The sequence below is a fragment of the Ranitomeya imitator genome, chromosome 1, assembly GCF_032444005.1.
Source record: "Ranitomeya imitator isolate aRanImi1 chromosome 1, aRanImi1.pri, whole genome shotgun sequence".
Classification (NCBI taxonomy): domain Eukaryota; kingdom Metazoa; phylum Chordata; class Amphibia; order Anura; family Dendrobatidae; genus Ranitomeya; species Ranitomeya imitator.
This window is the reverse complement of record NC_091282.1, coordinates 66991471-67013476: the sequence shown is the minus strand read 5'-3', so window position 1 is coordinate 67013476 and position 22006 is coordinate 66991471. Positions and strand designations below refer to the sequence as shown.

At 44.8% G+C, this 22006-nt stretch overlaps 1 protein-coding gene and 1 long non-coding RNA gene across 3 annotated transcripts in view; one reads left to right on the top strand and one right to left on the bottom strand.

The window, feature by feature from the left end:
- LOC138657616 (uncharacterized) overlaps positions 1-22006 on the top strand; it is a 409067-nt gene that overhangs the window by 117016 nt on the left and 270045 nt on the right. The gene's annotated exons all lie outside the window — the stretch shown is intronic.
- Positions 4463-17825, bottom strand: LOC138662101 (zinc finger protein 501-like). The gene is made up of 6 exons (XM_069747246.1): positions 17766-17825; positions 17443-17479; positions 14939-15042; positions 12485-12581; positions 12305-12331; positions 4463-5770 (listed from the first exon to the last, which is right to left on the bottom strand). The coding sequence occupies exons 2-6, from the start codon at positions 17465-17467 to the stop codon at positions 4974-4976; spliced, it is 1050 nt and encodes a 349-aa protein (XP_069603347.1). The 5' UTR covers positions 17468-17479; positions 17766-17825; the 3' UTR covers positions 4463-4973.

Sequence of the window (22006 nt, the reverse complement as noted above, 5' to 3'; positions counted from 1 at the left end):
GATGGCTGTAAAAAAAAAACCAGAACTAGAGCAGGGTCTCTTGGAGGGCGGGATTCGAAGAAACGATCCCGGGGCCGAGAAATGAACTCTAATTTGTATCCTGAGGATACCACTTCCCTGACCCATGCGTCCTCCACTGAGGTGATCCAGACGTCCCTGAAGAAGATGAGACGGCCGCCCAGCTTGGGAGGTGCGCTGGGGTCTTGCTGTGAGTCATGCCAAGGTGGATCTTCCAGTCCTAGTCCTGTAAGATCTACTTTGGGAGCAGTGGGAACGCCAGGAAGGAGTCGGTCTAAAGGATCGCCCCCCGAGGAAGCAACTACTGCGAAACGCGCGTCGGGGCTCCCTCTTCCACGCATGATAGCAGCAGGTCGGTATATGCTTTAACCCTACACTGGCTCAGTCTTCCCCTTTTGCATGGGATTTCCCAGGATTATATGTGGTTCCTGACTGATTGTGATATTAGGAGTTTATAGACTCATACGCCTAACCTTTTGGATCAGATTGACTATTATGCTTTGTGGGGTTTACTTATGTGCACTGTGCTTTAATGGGATCTTCCCATATAGTAGTTTATACATCTGCATGTTCCTCCTGCTGCCCGGTCAGTAATTTGGAGCTTTGTCATCTATCATTGTTTATGTAGCTGGCACATTTATCTAATTTTTAGGTCTTATAGCCTATTATTCTTCACTACTTCGTTATCTTAACTACATTTGTATGGCTTCCTGACCTCATAGCTACTACTTGATTTGCTCCTGAGTGTACTTTTACATCAGTGCGTGGTACTAGGTTCGCCTCTACCTTTATTTATTGCATCTTTTGTGTCTTATATATATATATGGTATCTTGCATATATTTATTGTTGTTAGCTTTTATTTGTTCTTAATAAAGTTGTTAACCTTGTTACTCTGAGCTCGTGTCCATTATCTTTTCGGTTTTCTCATATTGTATTATGGTGGAGCATTTATATTAATTTGTTTGCCCTCCTTGTAGGTTTAATGTTGGGAAAAGGAGTTCGACGCCGCGAAGCGACGAAAAGGCTGAAATTGCCGCCTAGGAGGAGACCGGCGAGGCTTGGACTGGCGAAGAAGGGAGCTTATGCCCCCCCCCCCCCCCCCCGGTAGCATCCTTAATAATTTGGTCCAGCTTGGAACCGAAGAGACGAGATCCCTGAAAAGACAGACTGGTAAGGGACTTTTTTGATGACAAATCCGCCTGCCAGGCCTTGAGCCAAACGCTACGATGGATGGCAACAACATTACTAGACGCCTGAGCGAGAAAAAGACACGGCGTCCAGGGAAGCAGAGACCAAGTATTCCCCAGCGTGAGAAATCTGGGTGGCAAGTTCCGCCAGCTGTTCTGGTGGAGCTCCAGCAGAATGCCCCGACGGAGTTGTTTGGCCCATTCGGATATAGACTTCGAAACCCAGGTGGAAGCAAAGGCCGCTTCGAAGGACGACTTAGCAAGGGACTCTATGATTCTATCATTGGAATCTTTCAGAGACTCTCCGCCAGACAGCAGGAGGACTGTGTTGGTGGAAAGTCTAGAAACTGGCGGATCCACAGAGGGAGAAGTCCAGTTGGCAATGAGATCCGTGGGAAAAAGGATATAAGACGCCGAGGCACTTTCCACTTTGAAAACATCTGGTCGGATTTTCCCTTTCTCTGGTCAGAAGCTGATCGAACTCAGGATGAGGAGCGAAAACCTTGGAAGGTGTTTTAGACCGTCTAAACTAAAACGCCTGATCTGCGGGTTCCGTAGAGGAATCTTTGATGCCACAGGTCTGGTTGATTGCTCCAATGAGACTCTGAACCATATCCCTCATGCTAGCGATTTGGATCGAATCCAGCTCCAAATTATCCTCTGAAGGCGCATCAGAGAAAGCTTCGCCTGACTCTGAGGAGGATCGGGGATAAGCCGATCGCAGAGAAGGACCATGGAGCGAGATGGAACGGGAAGAGGACTCAGACCGGCATTCCTGTCTGGATTTTTTGCGGCCTATAATGGGAGACTCGGACGGAGGTTCCTGCGACCCGCTGGCTACTGCGGGAGTCTGCAGGGGCAACCTATCAAGCACGGACACAAGGGTCTGGGACACCCGTGTTACATACGCTACCGATTGTGACAGAGCTGAAGCCCAACCTTTGGTGGAGGCCTCATTCTCAAGCGGAGCAGCAGGGGGATCCTGGGCAGTGGGCATAATGGGATTGCTGCAGGTCTGACAGAGGGGACAGGACTGACCTGAGGGAAGCTTGCAGTTACAAGATGAACACACAAAGTGTTTGACTAAGGCAGAGGAAGTAGAGGAAGAAGTAGGAGGGCGAGAGCGACCTCCCTTAGAATTAAACATGACGAAACTGGTCCCCGACGAATGCCAGAAGGTTAGGGGACAGGAGGGTAGAGGAGAGTGTCAGTCTGCAGTGCAGAGCTACTCATGGCAGACGAAGCGGTTCCAGGTGGAAGAAGCTGCCCAGCATGTAGATGGTCCCCAAGGGAAGATAGTCTTTCAGGTAGGAAGATAATGCGACTCCTGCAGCGATCTAGTCAAGGGACCTGGGACACGTTGTCATCCGGAGGGCAGATGGGGATGGCGACTGCAGATGAGGACGCCAGACTGTGCGCTGAAAAGGGCGAGGAGAGGCGTGCGTGAGGCTGAAATAAAACTCTGCAGCGCACAGGGAAAAGAGGGCGGAGCTAGCCACGTGGGTCGGGAGCACCAAGATGGCGCCGGTGGACGAAGCTCGCCAAGGGAATGATGGTCGAGCGGGAGAAAAACCCGCCTGAGGAAAGAGGAAGTGGGCGGAGTCGCGTCGCCGGAAGTAGGCCCCGGGAGAAGCCGGGGCCTAAATTAGAGACCGGCGACCGCCGAAGAGGACCGCGGCGCCGGAGAACGTACGGCCATCGGAAAAGCGGCGCGGCGGCCTTGCAGGTCAGAAAAGGAGCATGGCTGCAGGAAAAGCAGCACAGCTGCCTATAAGGCCAACGCGCAGGGTGCAGAGAACAGTGGAGACGGAGCGATTACCCCCGCCCTCTCCTGGGTCCCCCTTGCTGCCTGTGGGCAAGAAATGAGGGGAAACGCCGTCCAGGCTAAAAGCAGCCTGGAACTCTGCACACTTCTACGGACAAAAGGGAAACCCAAGGGACCCCCCATGACTACCCCGGATTTGAGGATGGATTCTAGGAGTAGGAATACTCACCTAAAACATCCCACGTCGTCCGTTACTAACCTCAAACCTAATGGGGAAGGTATCAGACGTCCAGGGAGCTGGTGATGGACGTCCTCATCTCCTCCAACAGACAGGCTCTGGTGGGCGACGGAGCTAGGACCGGACTTCTAAGCACGCTTGTTTGCTAGGATCTTGGTCCTGCTGTCGGATCTATGAGGATACGGGGTGGCAGTACACGCCGTACTCATAGTCCGTATTGTGGGATTACAGGTGTGACTGTTCACCCTGTATCCCTCCGGAAAACCTGAAAGAAAACGATGCACATTGAAGTAGATAAGGGTCTAATGAAAGACCCGTGTCCACCTCCTACTGACACTAAGCTAAACTGAGGTTCATAATGCCAGTCGGTGGGGTGTACACTGCAGAGGAGGAGCTAACTTTTTTATGCATATAGTGTCAGCCTCCTAGTGGCAGCAGCATACACCCATGGTTCCTGTGTATCCCAATGAAGCGATAGATAATACCAAGCCCGATGTGTAGTAATAAACATAATAAAATGGTACATTTTAGGCCGGGATCACACATGCGAGAAACTCGAATGAGTTTCGCATCTTAATACTGGCACTGCCGCCGGCACTTGGGATCGGAGCGTACGGCTGCATGAATTTTAGTAGACATGCATAGTAAGCTGCGCTCCCGCAGTTATTACGCATGTGACTAATAATTAAATGCAATTTTACAGCATCTAATGATAGTCTATGGGAAATTTACGTTGCGGGGACGGAGCGTCACCGCATCATAAATAGACATGCTGCGGTTGGGAAAGACACGCCGCATGTCCGGATACACAGGTATGCCCGCCTGCGTTTAATGAAATCCCCTCCACTATGCTGTAACATCTGGCTGCTGCGGGTTTGACGCTGCAACTTTATGCAGCGCCAAACAGACAGCGTTTCCTGGCCATGGAAACACAGCCTAAAAGTCCTGGCATTTATGTAGATGTTACTTTTACACATGTCATCTGCCCAATTATTGCAGACCAAATACATATTATTATGGCAACTGTACCGCCTCCAAGCATTGGCTCCTGCCAAACTGTAAAAATTGTTCCAGAATTAGATAAAGGGACACAAAGCGTTGAAGATGTTGTGAGACCCCAATCTGAAGGAGCATCTATGCGATTTACTGGAAATACACATTACATCCAAGAAGACCCCCATCATGTGACTTATAGGACTCAGTACAACTTTCCTGACCTAAAAAGGACCCTAGATAGAAAATTCCAGGACAAGTTTTAATAATTAATTTTTCCATTTATTTACACTTTTGTAATGCAATGACTTGCACAGTTCATGTTTACAGGAACATATAGCTATTATTTACATTATTCAGACAATTCATTAGACTGTGTGTCCTAGAGACTGATGGTGAATGGCTCCCTCCTTTCTACATTAATAAACAGGGTATAGAAAATTACTAAATATACTGTATACAACAAGTACCATGAAATATTGTCCTATGTTATACGTTGCCTATATACAGGGAAAATTAAAAAAAACTACCTGCTATAGTTGATGTCTTAGCAAGGAGTACTGTGGATAAAATAAATATTTATTATTGGCTACAATCATCCTTTTATTTCGTATGAGCTCATAGTTGATACATATAAATCTAAAAAAAAAGTCAATGTCCAATACAAATCTATACATATCTACATCATACATATTTTACATTTTATGCTCACCTCTGCTTATGCAGATGATTAAATATGTTCTTTCCAGAAATTAGTTCTTACAACTGTACTCAAAATTCTAATTTTTTTTTGTGTATTCTTTCGTAATGTTTGGAAAGGCCATCTTTTCTGGAGTATACATTTCCACATTCTACACATACAAATGGTTTGTCATCGGTGTGTGTTAACTTATGTTTTGCGAGATTGGATTGATTGGCAAAACCCCGTCCACATACTGGGCACACATATGGTTTTTGTCCTGTGTGTATTATCCGATGAGAAATTAGGTTGGATTGATTGGCAAAAGCTTTTCCACATTCGCCACAGACATAAGGCCTTTCTCCAGTGTGAAGGACCAGATGCGCGTTAAGACATGACCGGCTGGAAAAGTCTTTCCCGCATTCAGTACAAGTGAAAGGCTTCTCGCCTGTGTGTATTCTCAGATGTTTAACCAGGGCTGGATTATTACTAAAACATCTTCCGCAAGCTGGACATTCGACAGGTTTCTCCCCAGTGTGAACTTTCTCATGTGCTTTGAGGTTGAACTTGCTGACAAAGAGTTTTCCACATTCTGTGCAAGAAAAAGGCTTTTCTCCAGTGTGAACCCGCTGATGAGTAACAAGACTGGGTTTGTAAGCAAAACATTTACCACAAAGGGCGCAGGAAAATGGTTTCTCCAGGGAATGAGACCTCTGGTGCTTCGTCAGATGAGAATAGAGACTAAAACCCTTACCACACTCCGAACAAATAAATTGCTTGACTGTGGTCGTAGACTGTCCGTATTCATCCGTTTCCCAGTTTTTCTCCCTGGGCTTTGCTGGTGGGCGATATACTTTTTTAGGAAGATCTTCCTCATCGGGTAAAACACCTTTAGAAGAAAGAGTAACGTTATTGTACATTATAGGCTCTCTGTTGGGGCCATCACCTATATCTGTATTTTGTATGCTTCTTTATTGACATATAAACACAAGTTGAAAGCAAGAAAACGAAGCAAAAAACAGTGTATTCATCTTTCAAGGAGGGAGCAATGTTTTCCCCTTTTAGATGCTAGTGATGTGAACCCAGAGCTTGAGGAGAAGGGTTCTGGGCTTCGTTACCAATAAAACAAGATGGAAAAAGGTGATCAAGCTGTACTACAAACAGTGTCATAAATAACACTACCACACAATCTGGTCAGCTGGTTGCTGCCCATATATCACAGTACATAGAAATATATATCTGAATACACATATACATACATACAATCTACATTTTCTATGTAATCACATGCTACAAATTATTCCCACAAATGTGGGCCATTGATTGCAAACAAGATTTATTGTTTTGCACACTCAAAAAAGTACAGTGGCTTGCGAAAGTATCCACCTCCTCGGCATTTTTCGTGTTTTGCTACCTCACGATCTGAAATTTCACTTTTTCTTTCCAGGGTTTGCATCAGTTCATGTAAAGAACATGCTTACATGGGGGAGGAAGCCGAGCCATGCATAGAAGGGGGAGGACGCCGAGCCGTGCATAGAAGGGGGAAGACGCTGAGCCGTGCATAGAAGGGGGAAGACGCCGAGCCGTGCATAGAAGGGGGAAGACGCCGAGCCGTGCATAGAAGGGGGAAGACGCCGAGCCGTGCATAGAAGGGGGAGGACGCCGAGCCGTGCATAGAAGGGGGAAGACGCCGAGCTGTGCATAGAAGGGGGAAGGCGCCGAGCCGTGCATAGAAGGGGGAAGACGCCGAGCCATGCATAGAAGGGGGAAGACGCCGAGGGGCACCGAGGGAGCCACACATAGCAGAACAGGGATGAGTGGACAAAGCATACCCGGCTTATACTCGAGTCAATAAGCTTACCCAGTTTTCCATGGCAAAATTAGTTGCATCGGCTTATACTCGAGTATATACAGTAACGGAAAACTTCAGTGTGCATAACTATTCATCCTCCTAAAGTCAGTACTTTGTAGAACCTTCACTTTGTGGCAATTACATGCGCAAGTCACTTTGGATAAGTCTCTATGAGCTTTCTACATCTTGCCGCTGATTTTTGCCCATTCCTCAAGGAAAAACTGCTCCAGCTCCTTCAAGTTAGATGGCTTCCTCTGCTGAAGAGCAATCTTCAAGTCTGACCTCAGAGTCTCACTTGGATTAAGGTCTGGGCTTTGACTAGGCCACGCCAAAAAATTTACATGTTTCCCTTAAACCACTAGAGTGTTGTTTTAGCAGTATGCTTTGGGTCATTGTCTTGTTGGAAGGTAAACCCTCCCAGTCTGAAATCACTGACAGAATTAAACAGATTTTGCTCAACAAAATCCCTGTATTTCGCATCATCCGTTTTCCCCTCTACTTGGACCATTTTCCCAGCCCCTTATTCTGCCGAAAAACATGCCCACAGCATGATGCTGCCACCACGTTTCCCTATGGCGATAGTGTTCTTGGGATGATGAGCTGTTTTGAAGACATAGCATTTACCTTGGTGGCCAAACAGTTCAATTTTGGTCTCGTATGACCAGAGTACCTACCTACATACATATGGGGAGTCTCCAACGTCTTTTGACAAACTCAAAACAAGTCTCACAATTTTTATGTGTAAGTATAGCCTTTTTTCTGTCCACTCTTCCTTAAAGGCCACATGCCCATTTTAAGTTTGTTTGAACCCATACATTTAACCCCTTAAGCCCCAAGGGTGGTTTGCACGTTAATGACCGGGCCAATTTTTACAATTCTGACCACTGTCCCTTTATGAGGTTATAACTCTGGAACGCTTCAACGGATCCCGGTGATTCTAACATTGTTTTCTCGTGAAATATTGGGCTTCATATGATAGTGATAAAATTTCTTTGATCTTACCTGCGTTTATTTGTGAAAAAAACGAAAATTTCCAAATTTGAATTTTTATGCCCTTAAATCACAGAGATACAGTGGGGCAAAAAAGTATTTAGTCAGTCAGCAATAGTGCAAGTTCCACCACTTAAAAAGATAAGAGGCGTCTGTAATTTACATCATAGGTAGACCTCAACTATGGGAGACAAACTGAGAAAAAAAAATCCAGAAAATCACATTGTCTGTTTTTTTATCATTTTTTTTGCATATTATGGTGGAAAATAAGTATTTGGTCAGAAACAAACAATCAAGATTTCTGGCTCTCACAGACCTGTAACTTCTTCTTTAAGAGTCTCCTCTTTCCTCCACTCATTACCTGTAGTAATGGCACCTGTTTAAACTTGTTATCAGTATAAAAAGACACCTGTGCACACCCTCAAACAGTCTGACTCCAAACTCCACTATGGTGAAGACCAAAGAGCTGTCAAAGGACACCAGAAACAAAATTGTAGCCCTGCACCAGGCTGGGAAGACTGAATCTGCAATAGCCAACCATCTTGGAGTGAAGAAATCAACAGTGGGAGCAATAATTAGAAAATGGAAGACATACAAGACTACTGATAATCTCCCTCGATCTGGGGCTCCACGCAAAATCCCACCCCGTGGGGTCAGAATGATCACAAGAACGGTGAGCAAAAATCCCAGAACCACGCGGGGGGACCTAGTGAATGAACTGCAGAGAGCTGGGACCAATGTAACAAGGCCTACCATAAGTAACACACTACGCCACCATGGACTCAGATCCTGCAGTGTCCCACTGCTTAAGCCAGTACATGTCCGGGCCCGTCTGAAGTTTACTAGAGAGCATTTGGATGATCCAGAGGAGTTTTGGGAGAATGTCCTATGGTCTGATGAAACCAAACTGGAACTGTTTGGTAGAAACACAACTTGTCATGTTTGGAGGAAAAAGAATACTGAGTTGCATCCATCAAACACCATACCTACTGTAAAGCATGGTGGTGGAAACATCATGCTTTGGGGCTGTTTCTCTGCAAAGGGGCCAGGACGACTGATCCGGGTACATGAAAGAATGAATGGGGCCATGTATCGTGAGATTTTGAGTGCAAACCTCCTTCCATCAGCAAGGGCATTGAAGATGAAACGTGGCTGGGTCTTTCAACATGACAATGATCCAAAGCACACCGCCAGGGCAACGAAGGAGTGGCTTCGTAAGAAGCATTTCAAGGTCCTGGAGTGGCCTAGCCAGTCTCCAGATCTCAACCCTATAGAAAACCTTTGGAGGGAGTTGAAAGTCCGTGTTGCCAAGCGAAAAGCCAAAAACATCACTGCTCTAGAGGAGATCTGCATGGAGGAATGGGCCAACATACCAACAGTGTGTGGCAACCTTGTGAAGACTTACAGAAAACATTTGACCTCTGTCATTGCCAACAAAGGATATATTACAAAGTATTGAGATGAAATTTTGTTTCTGACCAAATACATATTTTCCACCATAATATGCAAATAAAATGTTAAAAAAACAGACAATGTGATTTTCTGGATTTTTTTTTCTCAGTTTGTCTCCCATAGTTGAGGTCTACCTATGATGTAAATTACAGACGCCTCTCATCTTTTTAAGTGGTGGAACTTGCACTATTGCTGACTGACTAAATACTTTTTTGCCCCACTGTATGTCACACAAAATACTTAAGTAACATTTCCCACATGTCTACTTTATATCAGCACAATTTTGGAACCAAAATAGTTTTTTTTGTTAGGGAGTTATAAGGGTTAAAAGTTGACCAGCAATTTCTCATTTTTACAACACCATTTTTTTTTTTTTTTTTTTTTTAGGGACCACGTCACATTTGAAGTCATTTTGAGGGGTCTACTGTATATGATAGAAAAAACCCAAGTGTGACACCATTCTTAAAACTGCACATCTCAAGGTGCTCAAAACCACATTCAAGAAGTTTATTAACCCTTTAGGTGTTTCACAGGAATTTTTGGAATGTTTAAAAAAAAAAAAAATGAACATTTAACTTTTTTTCACACAAAATTTATTTCAGCTCCAATTTGTTTTATTTTACCAAGGGTAACAGGAGAAAACGGACCCCAAAAGTTGTTGTGCAATTTGTCCTGAGTACGCCGATACCCCATATGTGGGGGTAAACCACTGTTTCGGCGCATGGCAGAGCTCGGAAGGGAAGGGCTGTTTGACTTTTCAATGCAAAATTGACTGGAATTGAGATGGGACACCATGTCGCGTTTGGAGAGCCCCTCATGTGCCTAAACATTGAAACCCCCCACAAGTGACACCATTTTGGAAGATAGACCCCCTAAGGAACTTATCTAGATGTGTTGTGAGAGCTTTGAACCCCCAAGTGTTTCACTACAGTTTATAACGCAGAGCCGTGAAAATAAAAAAATAATTTTTCCCCCCAAAATTTTTTTTTTAGCCCCCCAAATTTTTATTTTCCCAAGGGTAACAGGAGAAATTGGACCCCAAAAGTTGTTGTCCAATTTGTCCCGAGTACGCTGATACCCAATATGTGGGGAAAACCCCTGTTTGGGCGCACAGGAGAACTCGGAAGGAAAGGAGCACTGTTTTACTTTTTCAACGCAGAATTAGCTGGAATTGAGATCGGACGCCATGTCGCGTTTGGAGAGCCCTGATGTGCCTAAACAGTGGAAACCCCCAGTTGTAACTGAAACCCTAATCCAAAAACACCACTAACCCCCCACACCCCTAAGCCACGGAAGTAGCCCCGCGGCCATTTTGGATCCGGGGCCTGCAGGGAGGAGACGCTCAGTACAAGGTGAGCACATTGCCTTGTACCGAGGGTCTCAGGGAAGCCCACAGGGAGCCCCCTCCCTGCGCGATGTTTCCCCACGCCCCTGAAACGCTGCGATCATGTTTGATCGCAGTGTGCCGGGGGTTCATGTGCCGGGGGCGGTCCCAGGTCACTATTATTAAGTCCCAGGTCACCTCGACGGGATAGTACGCCATATGGGATTAAGGGGTTAATTTTTGCCTATATTTTTTTCTAAGTTTGCTTCACCACTCAGACTATTTAGTGCTGATGCATCAGGCACAAATCAGTTTTCAAAAATTTTTAAACACTGATTGTAATGTAATAAAATTGATAAAAATGCAAGCGAGAGGGGGAATACTTTTGCAAGCCACTGTAATTACCTTACAAATTTATTTAAGACTATGATGCAAAAATGAGTACACACTAATGAAAGTCTTGGGAGCAAAGTTAAAGTTTAGACTACAAAATCTAATTAGCAAGAATTCAGTCAAGATTAATTATTTGTTAAAAAGTTGTCCCATTGACTATAAAAGTGTGTTACTTAAAGAAAACCCCTTTCAATTTCATGCTGTCAGCAATGGCAACACATGCAAGAGAAATGTCATAGGACCTGATAAAGAAAATTTCTTTACACAAGAAAGGTAAAGGCTACAAGAGGATCAGCAAAACTTTACTTCTCAGTCAGAATATTGTAGCAAAAGTGATACAAAAAATGAATAAAGATGGGACAGCAATCATCTCACAGAGACATCCAGGCCAACCATGGAAGTTAACTAAATAGGAGCCACTTCTGATGAGAACAGTTAAAGACAACTGACGTTCACTGCAGTTAGATAAAGAAGCAGAAAGACAAATTGGGGTAAATATTTCCAATACAAAAATAAGGTGTACACTGCAGAGGAATGGCAGGCATGGATGTCATCCATAAAGAAAGCCTCGCAAAGCCCATGCATAAAAAAGTCTGCCTACAATGTGCAAAGTGCCATGATGAAAAATATGAAGACTACTGGGACTCTATACTCTGGAGTGATGAGTCCAAGAAACATTTTTGGGGGGAATTGACGTCAAAACTATAAGGCTATGTGCACACGTATTCTGGTCCACTGTGGATTTTTCCGCAGCGGATATGATAAATCCGCAGTGCAAAACCGCTGCGGTTTTCCATAGGGGCAGCTGTAAAACAGCTGTGGAATCCGCAGAAGTGACATGCTGCGGAATGTAAACCGCTGCGTTTCTGCGCGTTTTTTTCCGCAGCATGTGCACAGCGTTTTTTTGTTTCCCATAGGTTTACATTGAACTGTAAACTCATGGGCCCCCAGCTGCAGAAACGCTGCGGATCCGCAGCGTTTTCCGCATCGTGTGCACATACCCCAATGTGTCGCAAAAGTGAGGAGTGCAAAGAAAAATTGCTCATGCCTACAGTGAAACTTGGTGGCGGTGGTGTCCTTATGTGGGGCTGCATGAGTGTTGGTGGTGTTGGGGAGCGACATTTCATTGATGGAATCATTAATTCACAGATGTACTGCGGCAATAGGACTTTACAATTGATGACCTATTTCAATATGACATCAATGAGGGTGTGAATCTGGCCACTGATCAGCTAAAAAGTGCTGTGGCAGCATCCCAATCTAAACAATGAACAGGCTGAACTGCATCACCATGCATTACTTGTTGGCTGTTGCAGTACAGGAGCAAAAATGCACCCCATTTGTCCAAGATTGCCAGAAGGAAGATACTCCCTACAGGACAGAGAGTAGAGAATGGGATAATCTTCACTTACCGGTTCCATATCCCAGCCAATTACTTCCTGCAGTGAAATAAAGAAACACATTGACTATGCTTTATCCATATAGAGCACGTCATGTACGGTGGTGTGGTGTGTAACTAGTGAAGATTATAGTCATACTGTCATCTAAGTCACACGTGTGAATATACGTCTTATGGTACGAGTTCTAGTTACCAGCGTTACTATCGATCGGTAAATCATCAAATTCTTCCTCTTTCACTTGGAGAATGTCCTCGGTCTGTGTAGATGCATCATCACACCAATGTGCTGCCTACAAATCAAAAAGCACATCATTATACACCCTTAACAAAACGGGTTGGGAGTGCACACAGTTACAAAGGACTGGTAACACCCCGCTGTCAAGTCATGCATACACAGAGTGAAAAGAAAAAAGCTTCAACACAAAAACTAAGGTGTATACAAGGAATTATTAAAACAAGCATGTCAAAAATAGTCAACAAGCCCTCTTAGAAGGACATTTATCAGAAAGTGATCTACATTTTAAATCAAGGTTTTTGTTTTTAACTTATTTGGGATATATATTTAAAATTTTATTTCCCCCAAATAACAGCTATATGACCGAAACTAAATACTAAAAAAGATGGCCAAAAATTTTAGGTGGGAGCTACCTGTTCAGTAGAGATCACAATTCAGTAGTCAACTTGGTATCTTCACACAGAAATCCATTTACAGATAACAGGATCCACCATACACATTAGGTGGTGACCACAGCTCCCTTCCCACTGACATCTGCTCAGGTCACAAAAAAATGCCAAGAAAATTCACCTTTAAGGCTGGTTTCACATTTGCGTTTTTTGCCGCTGCGTTTGTAACGCATATAAACGCATGCATTCGGTTTTCCTATATTTAACATTAAAAACGCATGCATTTTTTTTTGTACGCGTTTTGCTGCGTTTGACAACGCATGCGTCGTTTCGATGCTTGCGTCTTGGCGCGGAAATGCAACATGTAGTAATTTCTAGAGGCGTTTTTTTGCCGCAAAAAAAGCATGCGTTCGATTGCGTCAAAAAAGCTATTGCTGTCTATGTAAACGCATGCGTTTTTAACACATGCGTTTGGTTGCATTTTTGAACGCATGCGTTTCCATAGAGAAAAACAAGTCTAGACACTGATAAGCCACCCCCCACCATCAAGGTGACAAAGGGATCCAAACCCTAACCCTAGCCCACCATCAAGATGACAAAGGGATCCAAACCCTAACCCTAGCCCTAACCCCAAAGGGTTCCTAACCCTAGCCCTAACCCTAACCCCAAAGGGATCCAAACCCTAGCCCTAGCGGGAAAATGGAAATAAAAACATTTTTTTAATTTTTCCCTAACTAAGGAGTTGATGAAGGGGGTTTGATTTCTATTTATAAGGGGTTTTCTAGTGGATTTTTATGATTGGCAGCTGTCACACACTGAAAGATGCTTTTTATTCCAAAAAATATTTTTTGCGTTACCATATTTTGAGAGCTACAATTTTTCCATATTTTGGTCCACAGAGTCATGTGAGGTTTTGTTTTTTGCCAGACATTTTTATTGGTAACATTTTCTGGCACGTGACATTTTTGATTGCTTTTTATTCCGATTTTTGTGAAGCAGAATGAACAAAAACCAGCTTGTGAAATTTCTCATCATGCGTACCAAAAGCGCAAACGCAGGAAAAAAACACATGTAAACGCGGCTTTTTTTTAACCGCATGCGACAACGCATGCGTCTAAAAAACGCAGCGTTTGTATGCGCTTTTTTACCACTTGCGGATGCGTTTAAAACGCTGCAGATTTAAACGCAAATGTGAAACCAGCCTAAGTCTTATAGTCCTGTGAGTTTCATGTGACTGTCATAAGTTTTTTTTTTCGTATATGAAAAAAAAAGTTTCTCCACCTTCTTGCCCTAATAATCTGTGAAAATGGGACCACACATGGATGGCATCAGAGTGCTCTTTGAGTTTCTCACTGACCCATAGACTTGCTTTGCTGATTCAAGATCGGATATCTTGATCAGAACAGCATGTCAACAACCTCATTCCCTGTGTCTTAAGTGAAAAATAGGAAAAGCACTTGTCAGAGAAAAACAGACATGTGAATGAGGCCTTTCTTGTACGAGTGCTCTCTCACTTTATCACGGATAGCACAAGTATCAGTGATAGTCTATGGGGCCATTTACAGATTGGTGATTTTTCACAAACTGAGAGCTCCGTAAAATATCAAGGTGACTTGTTTGATTTTTAACATATAGTTGGATCAAAAAGGTCAATGCAAGGCAATGTGTCTGAAAAAATGGACCCTACTCAGATGACAAGGACTGTCAGAATAGAGAAACTTTGCTTTATTTTTTATTTCTCCACACAAGAGAAAAGCAGATGACAATTGGGCTACATGCTGATCAGAATAAATTGCCCCAATTTTTTTCTTATTATGAGAATGAGGTCTTAGTCAAAGCCTGTTTATTGCAATTTATGGTCCATGTAGTGGTTGCAAATCATATCCCTAAATGCTGGATACGGCAGCTCAGGCAAGATGGCAGCCTCCATAATCATGTGCAAAACAAAAAAAGTACACAGAATAAAAACAGAAGTTTCGCTAACCCTTTATTACACCAAGACATTATTTACACTACACAGTACCTGCTCATCTATCAAGGAATCTTCATTTTCCGCTTTAATGATCAAAGACTGAGGGCTGGGCGACGTAGGGGTTCTCTCTAGTGTATCAGAACTGCTGGATTCCTCTGTAAGAACCATGAAATGAAGTTCACATTTATTTAACCCTTTATGGATAGACTGGCCTGTTATTTAGATGCATTAATATTTCCATCTCTCTCAATTACACTCAGGAACAGAGAAAATTGACAAGCAGCTAACACCGTCAGGTTTTGGTCAAAAATATGTAGTTATAAAATGATCTCGTAATCCTTTTGCCAAAAGAACTGTTTATAGGGACCCTGTTGTGTTGTAAATGCACATAAATGCAGTTTTATCTGTATTTTCGGTCAATTGGTTGGTCTAAATTGGTGGCCGACAGCCTCCCTTGTGTCTTTGGTAGCTATAAATCACGGAGTAGGACCGTCCACTGAATGATCCTTGACACACATCAAATCCACAAAAGACTACCTCAAAAGTCGCAACCTGATGGTTTTACAATGGCCCTCACAGTCCCCTGATCTAAACACCATTGAAAATCTGTGGCTAGACCTCAAAATAGCAGTGCAAGCAAGATGACCCATGAAATCTCACACAACTGGAAGATTTTTCCAACAAAGAATGATTGAAGATCCCTCAAACAAGAATTGAAAGACTGTTGTCTGGCTACAAAAAGCATTTGCAAGCTGTGATACTTTCAAAAGGGGGTACTACTAGGTACTAACCATGCGCTGAGACCAAACATTTGCATCGGCCCATTTACCTCTTGTAATTTTTAAAATGAAAAAAAAAAAATTTGGGGCCTAAAATACAAAAGGAAATTTGTCATCTTTAACTTAAGCCCTTTTAGAAGTCATTTCATCTTCAACTCGCTTAACTGTTCACAATAACAGTAATTTTGACCAGGGTGCCCAAACTTTTAAATGCCTCTGTACCGTGATGTTTGCATGTGATAGGTGCGCTATAAAGTAAGCAAATAAAAAGTTATTTTAGAGCAGTCGCCGATAGTATGTATCCCATAATGTTCTCAGCACTGTATAAACAGTAAGGCTCTGTTCACCTGTCATCTGATTTATGGCGCTTGAACCACAGGCAGCATGAATCAGTGTCCGGCTGTGAGATTGCAGTCATTCATGGATCATTACGAAATACTGCAGCGTTTCAGAGAAAACATACTCTGAGAAACTGCGTGGGAACTACAGGGCCGATTCATTAAGGGGTTTATGCCAGAATTCTAAGGTAGAACACCTTAAAGGGGCTCTGTCACCTGAATTTGGAGGGAACAATCTTCAGCCATAGAGGCGGGGTTTTCAGGTGTTTGATTCACCCTTTCCTTACCCGCTGGCTGCAATATTGGATTGAAGTTCATTCTCTGTCCTCCATAGTACACGCCTGCGCAAGGCAAGATTGCCTTGTGCAGGCATGTACTACAGAGGACAGAGAATGAACTTCAATCCAATATTGCAGCCAGCGGGTAAGGAAAGGGTGAATCAAAACACCCGAAAACCCCGCCCCTATGGCTGAAGATTGTTCCCTCCAAATTCAGGTGACAGAGCCCCTTTAAAGCAATAGCTACATGACAACATTGGTTGTGACACTTGGAGCATGACCACGGTTTACTTGGTGCCGCTACTACTACTAAATAGGGTCGCATTGGCACTCCAAGGGCACTGCGACTAGCAACTTAAAGTCCAACCTTGGAAGATTTTTGGTGACTTGACCTTTTTGTAATGTGATCCCATTCAGTTGTACTGTGCCGTGACGTAGCAGCGGCACTGAGCCAACCTGTGCCGCGTGTAGCCCTAACCCAATAGGTTGCAACATTTTTGATACTGTGACTTTTGACCTTTTCACTTCAGTTCTGGCCAACTATGTCAATATGTGACAAAACATGGTGTGGCTATTTCCACCCATGAAAAGTTACACCACTTTACTAACGTGGCTTACTCCAGGAATGTACTCTAGTCCCTGACTGCATCTACTTTTCTACCAGTTGTAAGATGCGTGTAGTTCAGTGAGTGGTGGGTGCCTGTTTAAGGGGTCATCCGGCCTTGGGGTATAAGTCTGCAGTCACTCACAGAGTGGTGTGAGGATTCTCTGGTGCTGGGAGCGAGCAGGTGCATGAGCACAAGTATGCGATTTACATACGTGCAGACTAGACGTGCGTGGCCTCGCTCAATACAAGTGTTCTGACAGATGTTGGACACGTCTAGTCAGAATGTGGCTGGGAGTAAGCAGATCACACACCTGAGGTCACATCTGTCCGTTTCTGGTGCCGGATGATCCTAACGGCACGCAATGTCACTGAGTAAGGGAGACAATGATGGGAGCAGCCTTCAGCGCCCCGGAACAGAGACCTGTACTGCCGGAGACCGGACTCGTACCGCCCAGCTGAGACCAGTACAATCATCAGTCTTTAAACCCAACGGGATAAAACCCCACTGCAGCGAGACCTCCGCCATCATCCGAAGAGGCAGCAACGCTCTTACCTGCTGCTCGCCGCTGCTCCTGCATCTTCTGAGGCGTCTGTAGGGGAGACAGTGAAGCATTAGACATGACAGTACTCATAGCACGCTCCTATTAGTCATATATGGCACCATTCCTTAACAATTGGGTTTGCCCAAGTGGCAGCAGACGCATGGCAGTAACTTGGCATCAGTCTGACAGGGCACTGCTACTACTGTTACTGCGAGGTGCCAGGGAGCAGCCCACAAGAGTGGGGATACAGCAGAGCACCAATCTCTAGGCTGCCAGGAGGATTGTGGGGGCATAGCAGACAGAGGGCCAGTATAGGGAGAACACAGGCACACACCTCCCAGCACCCAGCCTGCAGCTCCCACAGCACCCAGCTATGCGTCAACCAGAGCAGCCGGATGTGAGCAGACGTGCCTGCGGTGACGTCACATCCTACAGCCTACGGACGCTGGGAAATGTAGTTCTGGTTCTACAGTTCTCCGAACTCCAAGGTGCTGCCACTAGAGGGCGTGCGTCAGCGCTGCACGTCGCGGAACCAGCGACCCTGTACGTGACACGTGTTGCGTCACAGCGCGTGCAGGTGGTTGTGTTCACGTTGGATGCATGAGGCGTCCATAAAAGATGGAGATGCCGGCATCTAAGGATAAGACTCCATTCAAGGACCTTAGATTAGAAGCACCACTCCAAAGCTGAAAAAACAAGACGCTGGAGTGGTGGTGTAAGGGGTTAAATGGCTGGACTTGGAGTAGACTACAGCTGGCACCAGCACCAGCTCCTAACCCAGTGTCATCACTGCAGGTCACCCAATAACCCCCGCTTTATACCTTTCTGCTGAAAAAGGGGGTTTGCAGTAATAAGGTAGCACCTGTCCGCAGGCTCGCTTGTTGGACAGCAAAGATTGGGCAGAACGGCGCGTTTTTATCCCCATTAGAATGGAGCAGCATGTTAGACGCGTGACCTCTGCAGCATTCATTGTCTATAGGACTGCCAGAAAGAGCCAGCGCCCCTTAGGAAATGAATGACGCACAGGTCACACATCATTCTAACGGTCCCCGCTCTGCCCAGCAGTCGGACTCCCACCAAGTGATCACCTATTCTGTGAACTACCGCTTTAACTGTGCATCATGTGGCAGGAAGAGCGAATCAATGGCACATCATGAAAGTAGAGTATTGGTTACCGGTAGGGGACCAGCAGGTGACTATATGGTTTTGTTTTTTCCAAAAAAAATTAAAAAAAGTACTGGACAGCCCATTTAAAAGGAACCTGTGTCAGCAGGATTGTGCTCAGTAACCTACAGACAGTGTCAGATCGGTGCCATTATACTGATTACAATGGTATCTGGGTGATGAAATCCATCTTGTGGTTGTTGTTTCATCTTTATTTTCAGTTTTGAGTTTATGCTCGTGCCCTGTGGAGGTCTTCATGTGGTGCTCTGATTAGGTATTCATAATGCAGACTGCTGACAGATTACTGATCCCTCACTGACCTGCCCCCTAGTTTACATTAGGAATATTATATACTAGATCAGGGGTGTCAAACGGCATTCCTCGAGGGCTGCAAACAGGTCATGTTTTCAGGATTTCCTTGCATTGCACAGGTGATAATTTAATCACCTGCAGAGAATGATTCCAGCACCTTGTGCAATGCTAAGGAAATCTTGAAAACACGCATGGTCTGAGGCCCTCGAGGAATGCAGTGTGACACCTCTGTACTAGATGGTGGCCCAATTCTAACGCATCGGGTATTCTAGAATATGTATGTATGTACGTCGCACTTAGCACAGCCACGTAGTATATAACAGAGCCACGTAGTATATAACACAGACAGCCACGTAGTATATAGCACAGCCACATAGTATATAGCACCGCGCGCATCGATGGAAGGTGAGAATAACACAATTTTTTATTTTTTTTATTATTTTTAACATATCTTTTTACTATTGATGCTGCATAGGCAGCATCAATAGTAAAAAGTTGGTCTGGGATGGGGCGACACACTGGCACTGACTGTAGGGGAGTAGGGAGGGGGCACTGACTGGAGGAGAGTAGGGAGGGGCCAATTCGCGGACGGACTAAAGGTACCGTTACATTAAGCGACGCTGCAGCGATACAGACAACGAGCCGATCGCTGGAGCATCGCTGTTTAGGTCACTAGGAGACGTCAAACACAGCAACTCCAGAACGATGCAGGAGCGATCCAGTGACGTAACGGCGACTCACGTTCTCGCCAGTTGTTAGCTCCATGTTAAAACATTGTTGGCATCGTTGCTTTTGATGTCAAACATGACGAATCACGCCGACCTGACGACCAAATAAAGTTCTGGACTTCTAGCTCCAACCAGCGATGGCACAGCGGGATCCAGATCGCTGTTGCGTGTCAAACACAACGAGATCGCTATCCAGGACGCTGCAACGTCACGGATCGTTGATGTTCTCGTTGTAAAGTTGCTCAGTGTGAAGGTACCTTAAGCCTGTCGCTGATTGGTCGCGGCCGGCAGCGAAGCTGGATTTCCGTTACAAACAAACAGACGGAAGTACCCCTTAGACGATTATATAGATAGATGTATTGGAAAAAAAATCACCCTCTGCAGGCGCCGACGCTGCAGCATGATCACGTATAATTTGCAGTTAATTATCTTTTTCATGGTATACATTAATTCATAAAAATAAAAAAAATCAGTCCGAAAATGCCGCCGGTGATCCGATAGCTGCTACTGCGCAGACGTCACCATCTCGCTAGAGAAAAAGAAAATCCTCCACGGCGGCACCATCTTGGAGGAGGACATTTTTTTTCTGTAGTAAGATGGTGCCGCCTGCGCAGTAGCAGCTATCGGATTGCTGAAAGCTGCTACTGCGCAGGTGCAGCCGGAGCCATTTCCTGACTTTATTAATGAATGTATACCATAAAAAAGAATGATTAACTGCACGTTACACATGCGATCAGGCTGCTGGTGCCTGCCTGCAGAAGGGGATTTAATTTTTTTCAATATATATACAGTATAATATTCATTATGTAAACTAGGAGGAAGGTCAGTGAGGGATCCGTGACCTGCCTGAAGCCATACACATGAATACCTAAGCAGAGCACCACATGAAGACCTCCAAAGGCCACCCCGGAGTACAAGCATATCATTAACCAAAAACTGCAAATAAAGATTAAACAACAACCACAAGATGGATTTCATCAACCAAGGTATTGTAATCAGTATAACGGCGCCGACCTGACACTGTAGGTTACTCAGCACAATCCTGCTGACAGGTTACTTTTAATGCATATTCTCCTACACATTAGATTAATAGTAAAGACACCGAAGATTAGTGAACACAAAAATATAGACACACATATGAGGGCAGATATCTGTAAGACGCGGTGCAAAACAGGAGTGACAGCACAGCTTCCACATCGTGCAGTGCTACGCTAGCAGACTTCTGCCATGCCCCCTCTTCAGCCCTCTATCTGATGTTCCCAGAAACTTAAGCTATGGAAGACGCAATGTAAGTAATCCTCCAAACACACACACACACAAACATTGTAGTGCATTAAAAAAAAAATCGCAAAAATGCTGTGAAGAAAGGTTCTAATTGTATAAATTAAATAATTTCGTATTTTGATTAGATTGGACTCTTTGCAGAAGCAGCAATAACAGATATTATTCTGTTATCTCACTGATTCCGAGATTGTTTTTTTGTGACATATTGTACTTCATGATAGTGGTAAAGTTTGGTTGATATTATTTGCGTTTATTTATGAAAATATAAAAAAAATTGGCTAAAAATGTCACCGTTTTCAAACTTTGAATTTTTATGCTCTTAAACCAGAGAGTTATACCCAGTGGCGTAGGAAAGGGGGTGCGGGGGGGGCACAAAGCGGGGGGCGGCACAATGCGGGGGGTGGGCCGGCGCTGGCTGAAGAAGAGGAGAGCGGCGGCGCTATCTGCGCTATTATACCATTATTGCTGCTGGGGACCGGGTAGCCGCGGCGGCCATCTTACGGAGGCCGCCCGCGCGTGCGCAGATGGTAGTAGCGCTTCCCGGGGCTTCAGGAAAATGGCCGCGGGATGCAGATGGAGATCGCGGCGGCCATTTTCTTGAATCCCTGTTCGCATTACCCACCTGGCGTACTTTCACTTTCGATCTCCTCCAGGAAGCGCCGCTGCCGGGGATCTCTGCAGTGCGCAGCTGCAGAGACAGACAGTCTGACTGAGTCAGAAATGAATCTGGATCACAGCGGAATCGGTCGGATGACTCGGATCAGATCAGAGGCAGACTCACTCTCACAGACTCACAGGCATGCTGCACTGCAGACTGCAGTCCCTACTCCTAGCAGGTATTTAAGCACAGTTTATGTGGAATGTTATATGCAATATTGGTTTGTGACTTTAGAGACTGAGAGGCATCTAGGGTTTACCGTTTATGTACCACTTCCTTATGGTACTGTATTTTGTTGTGACCAGTGCAACACTAAGGCAGTTAGGCTACTTTCACACTAGCGTCGGATTCGGCCCGTCGCATTGCGTCGGGCCGAGATTCCGACGCTAGCGTTTGATGCGCCGCACAACGGGTGCAGCGGATGCATTT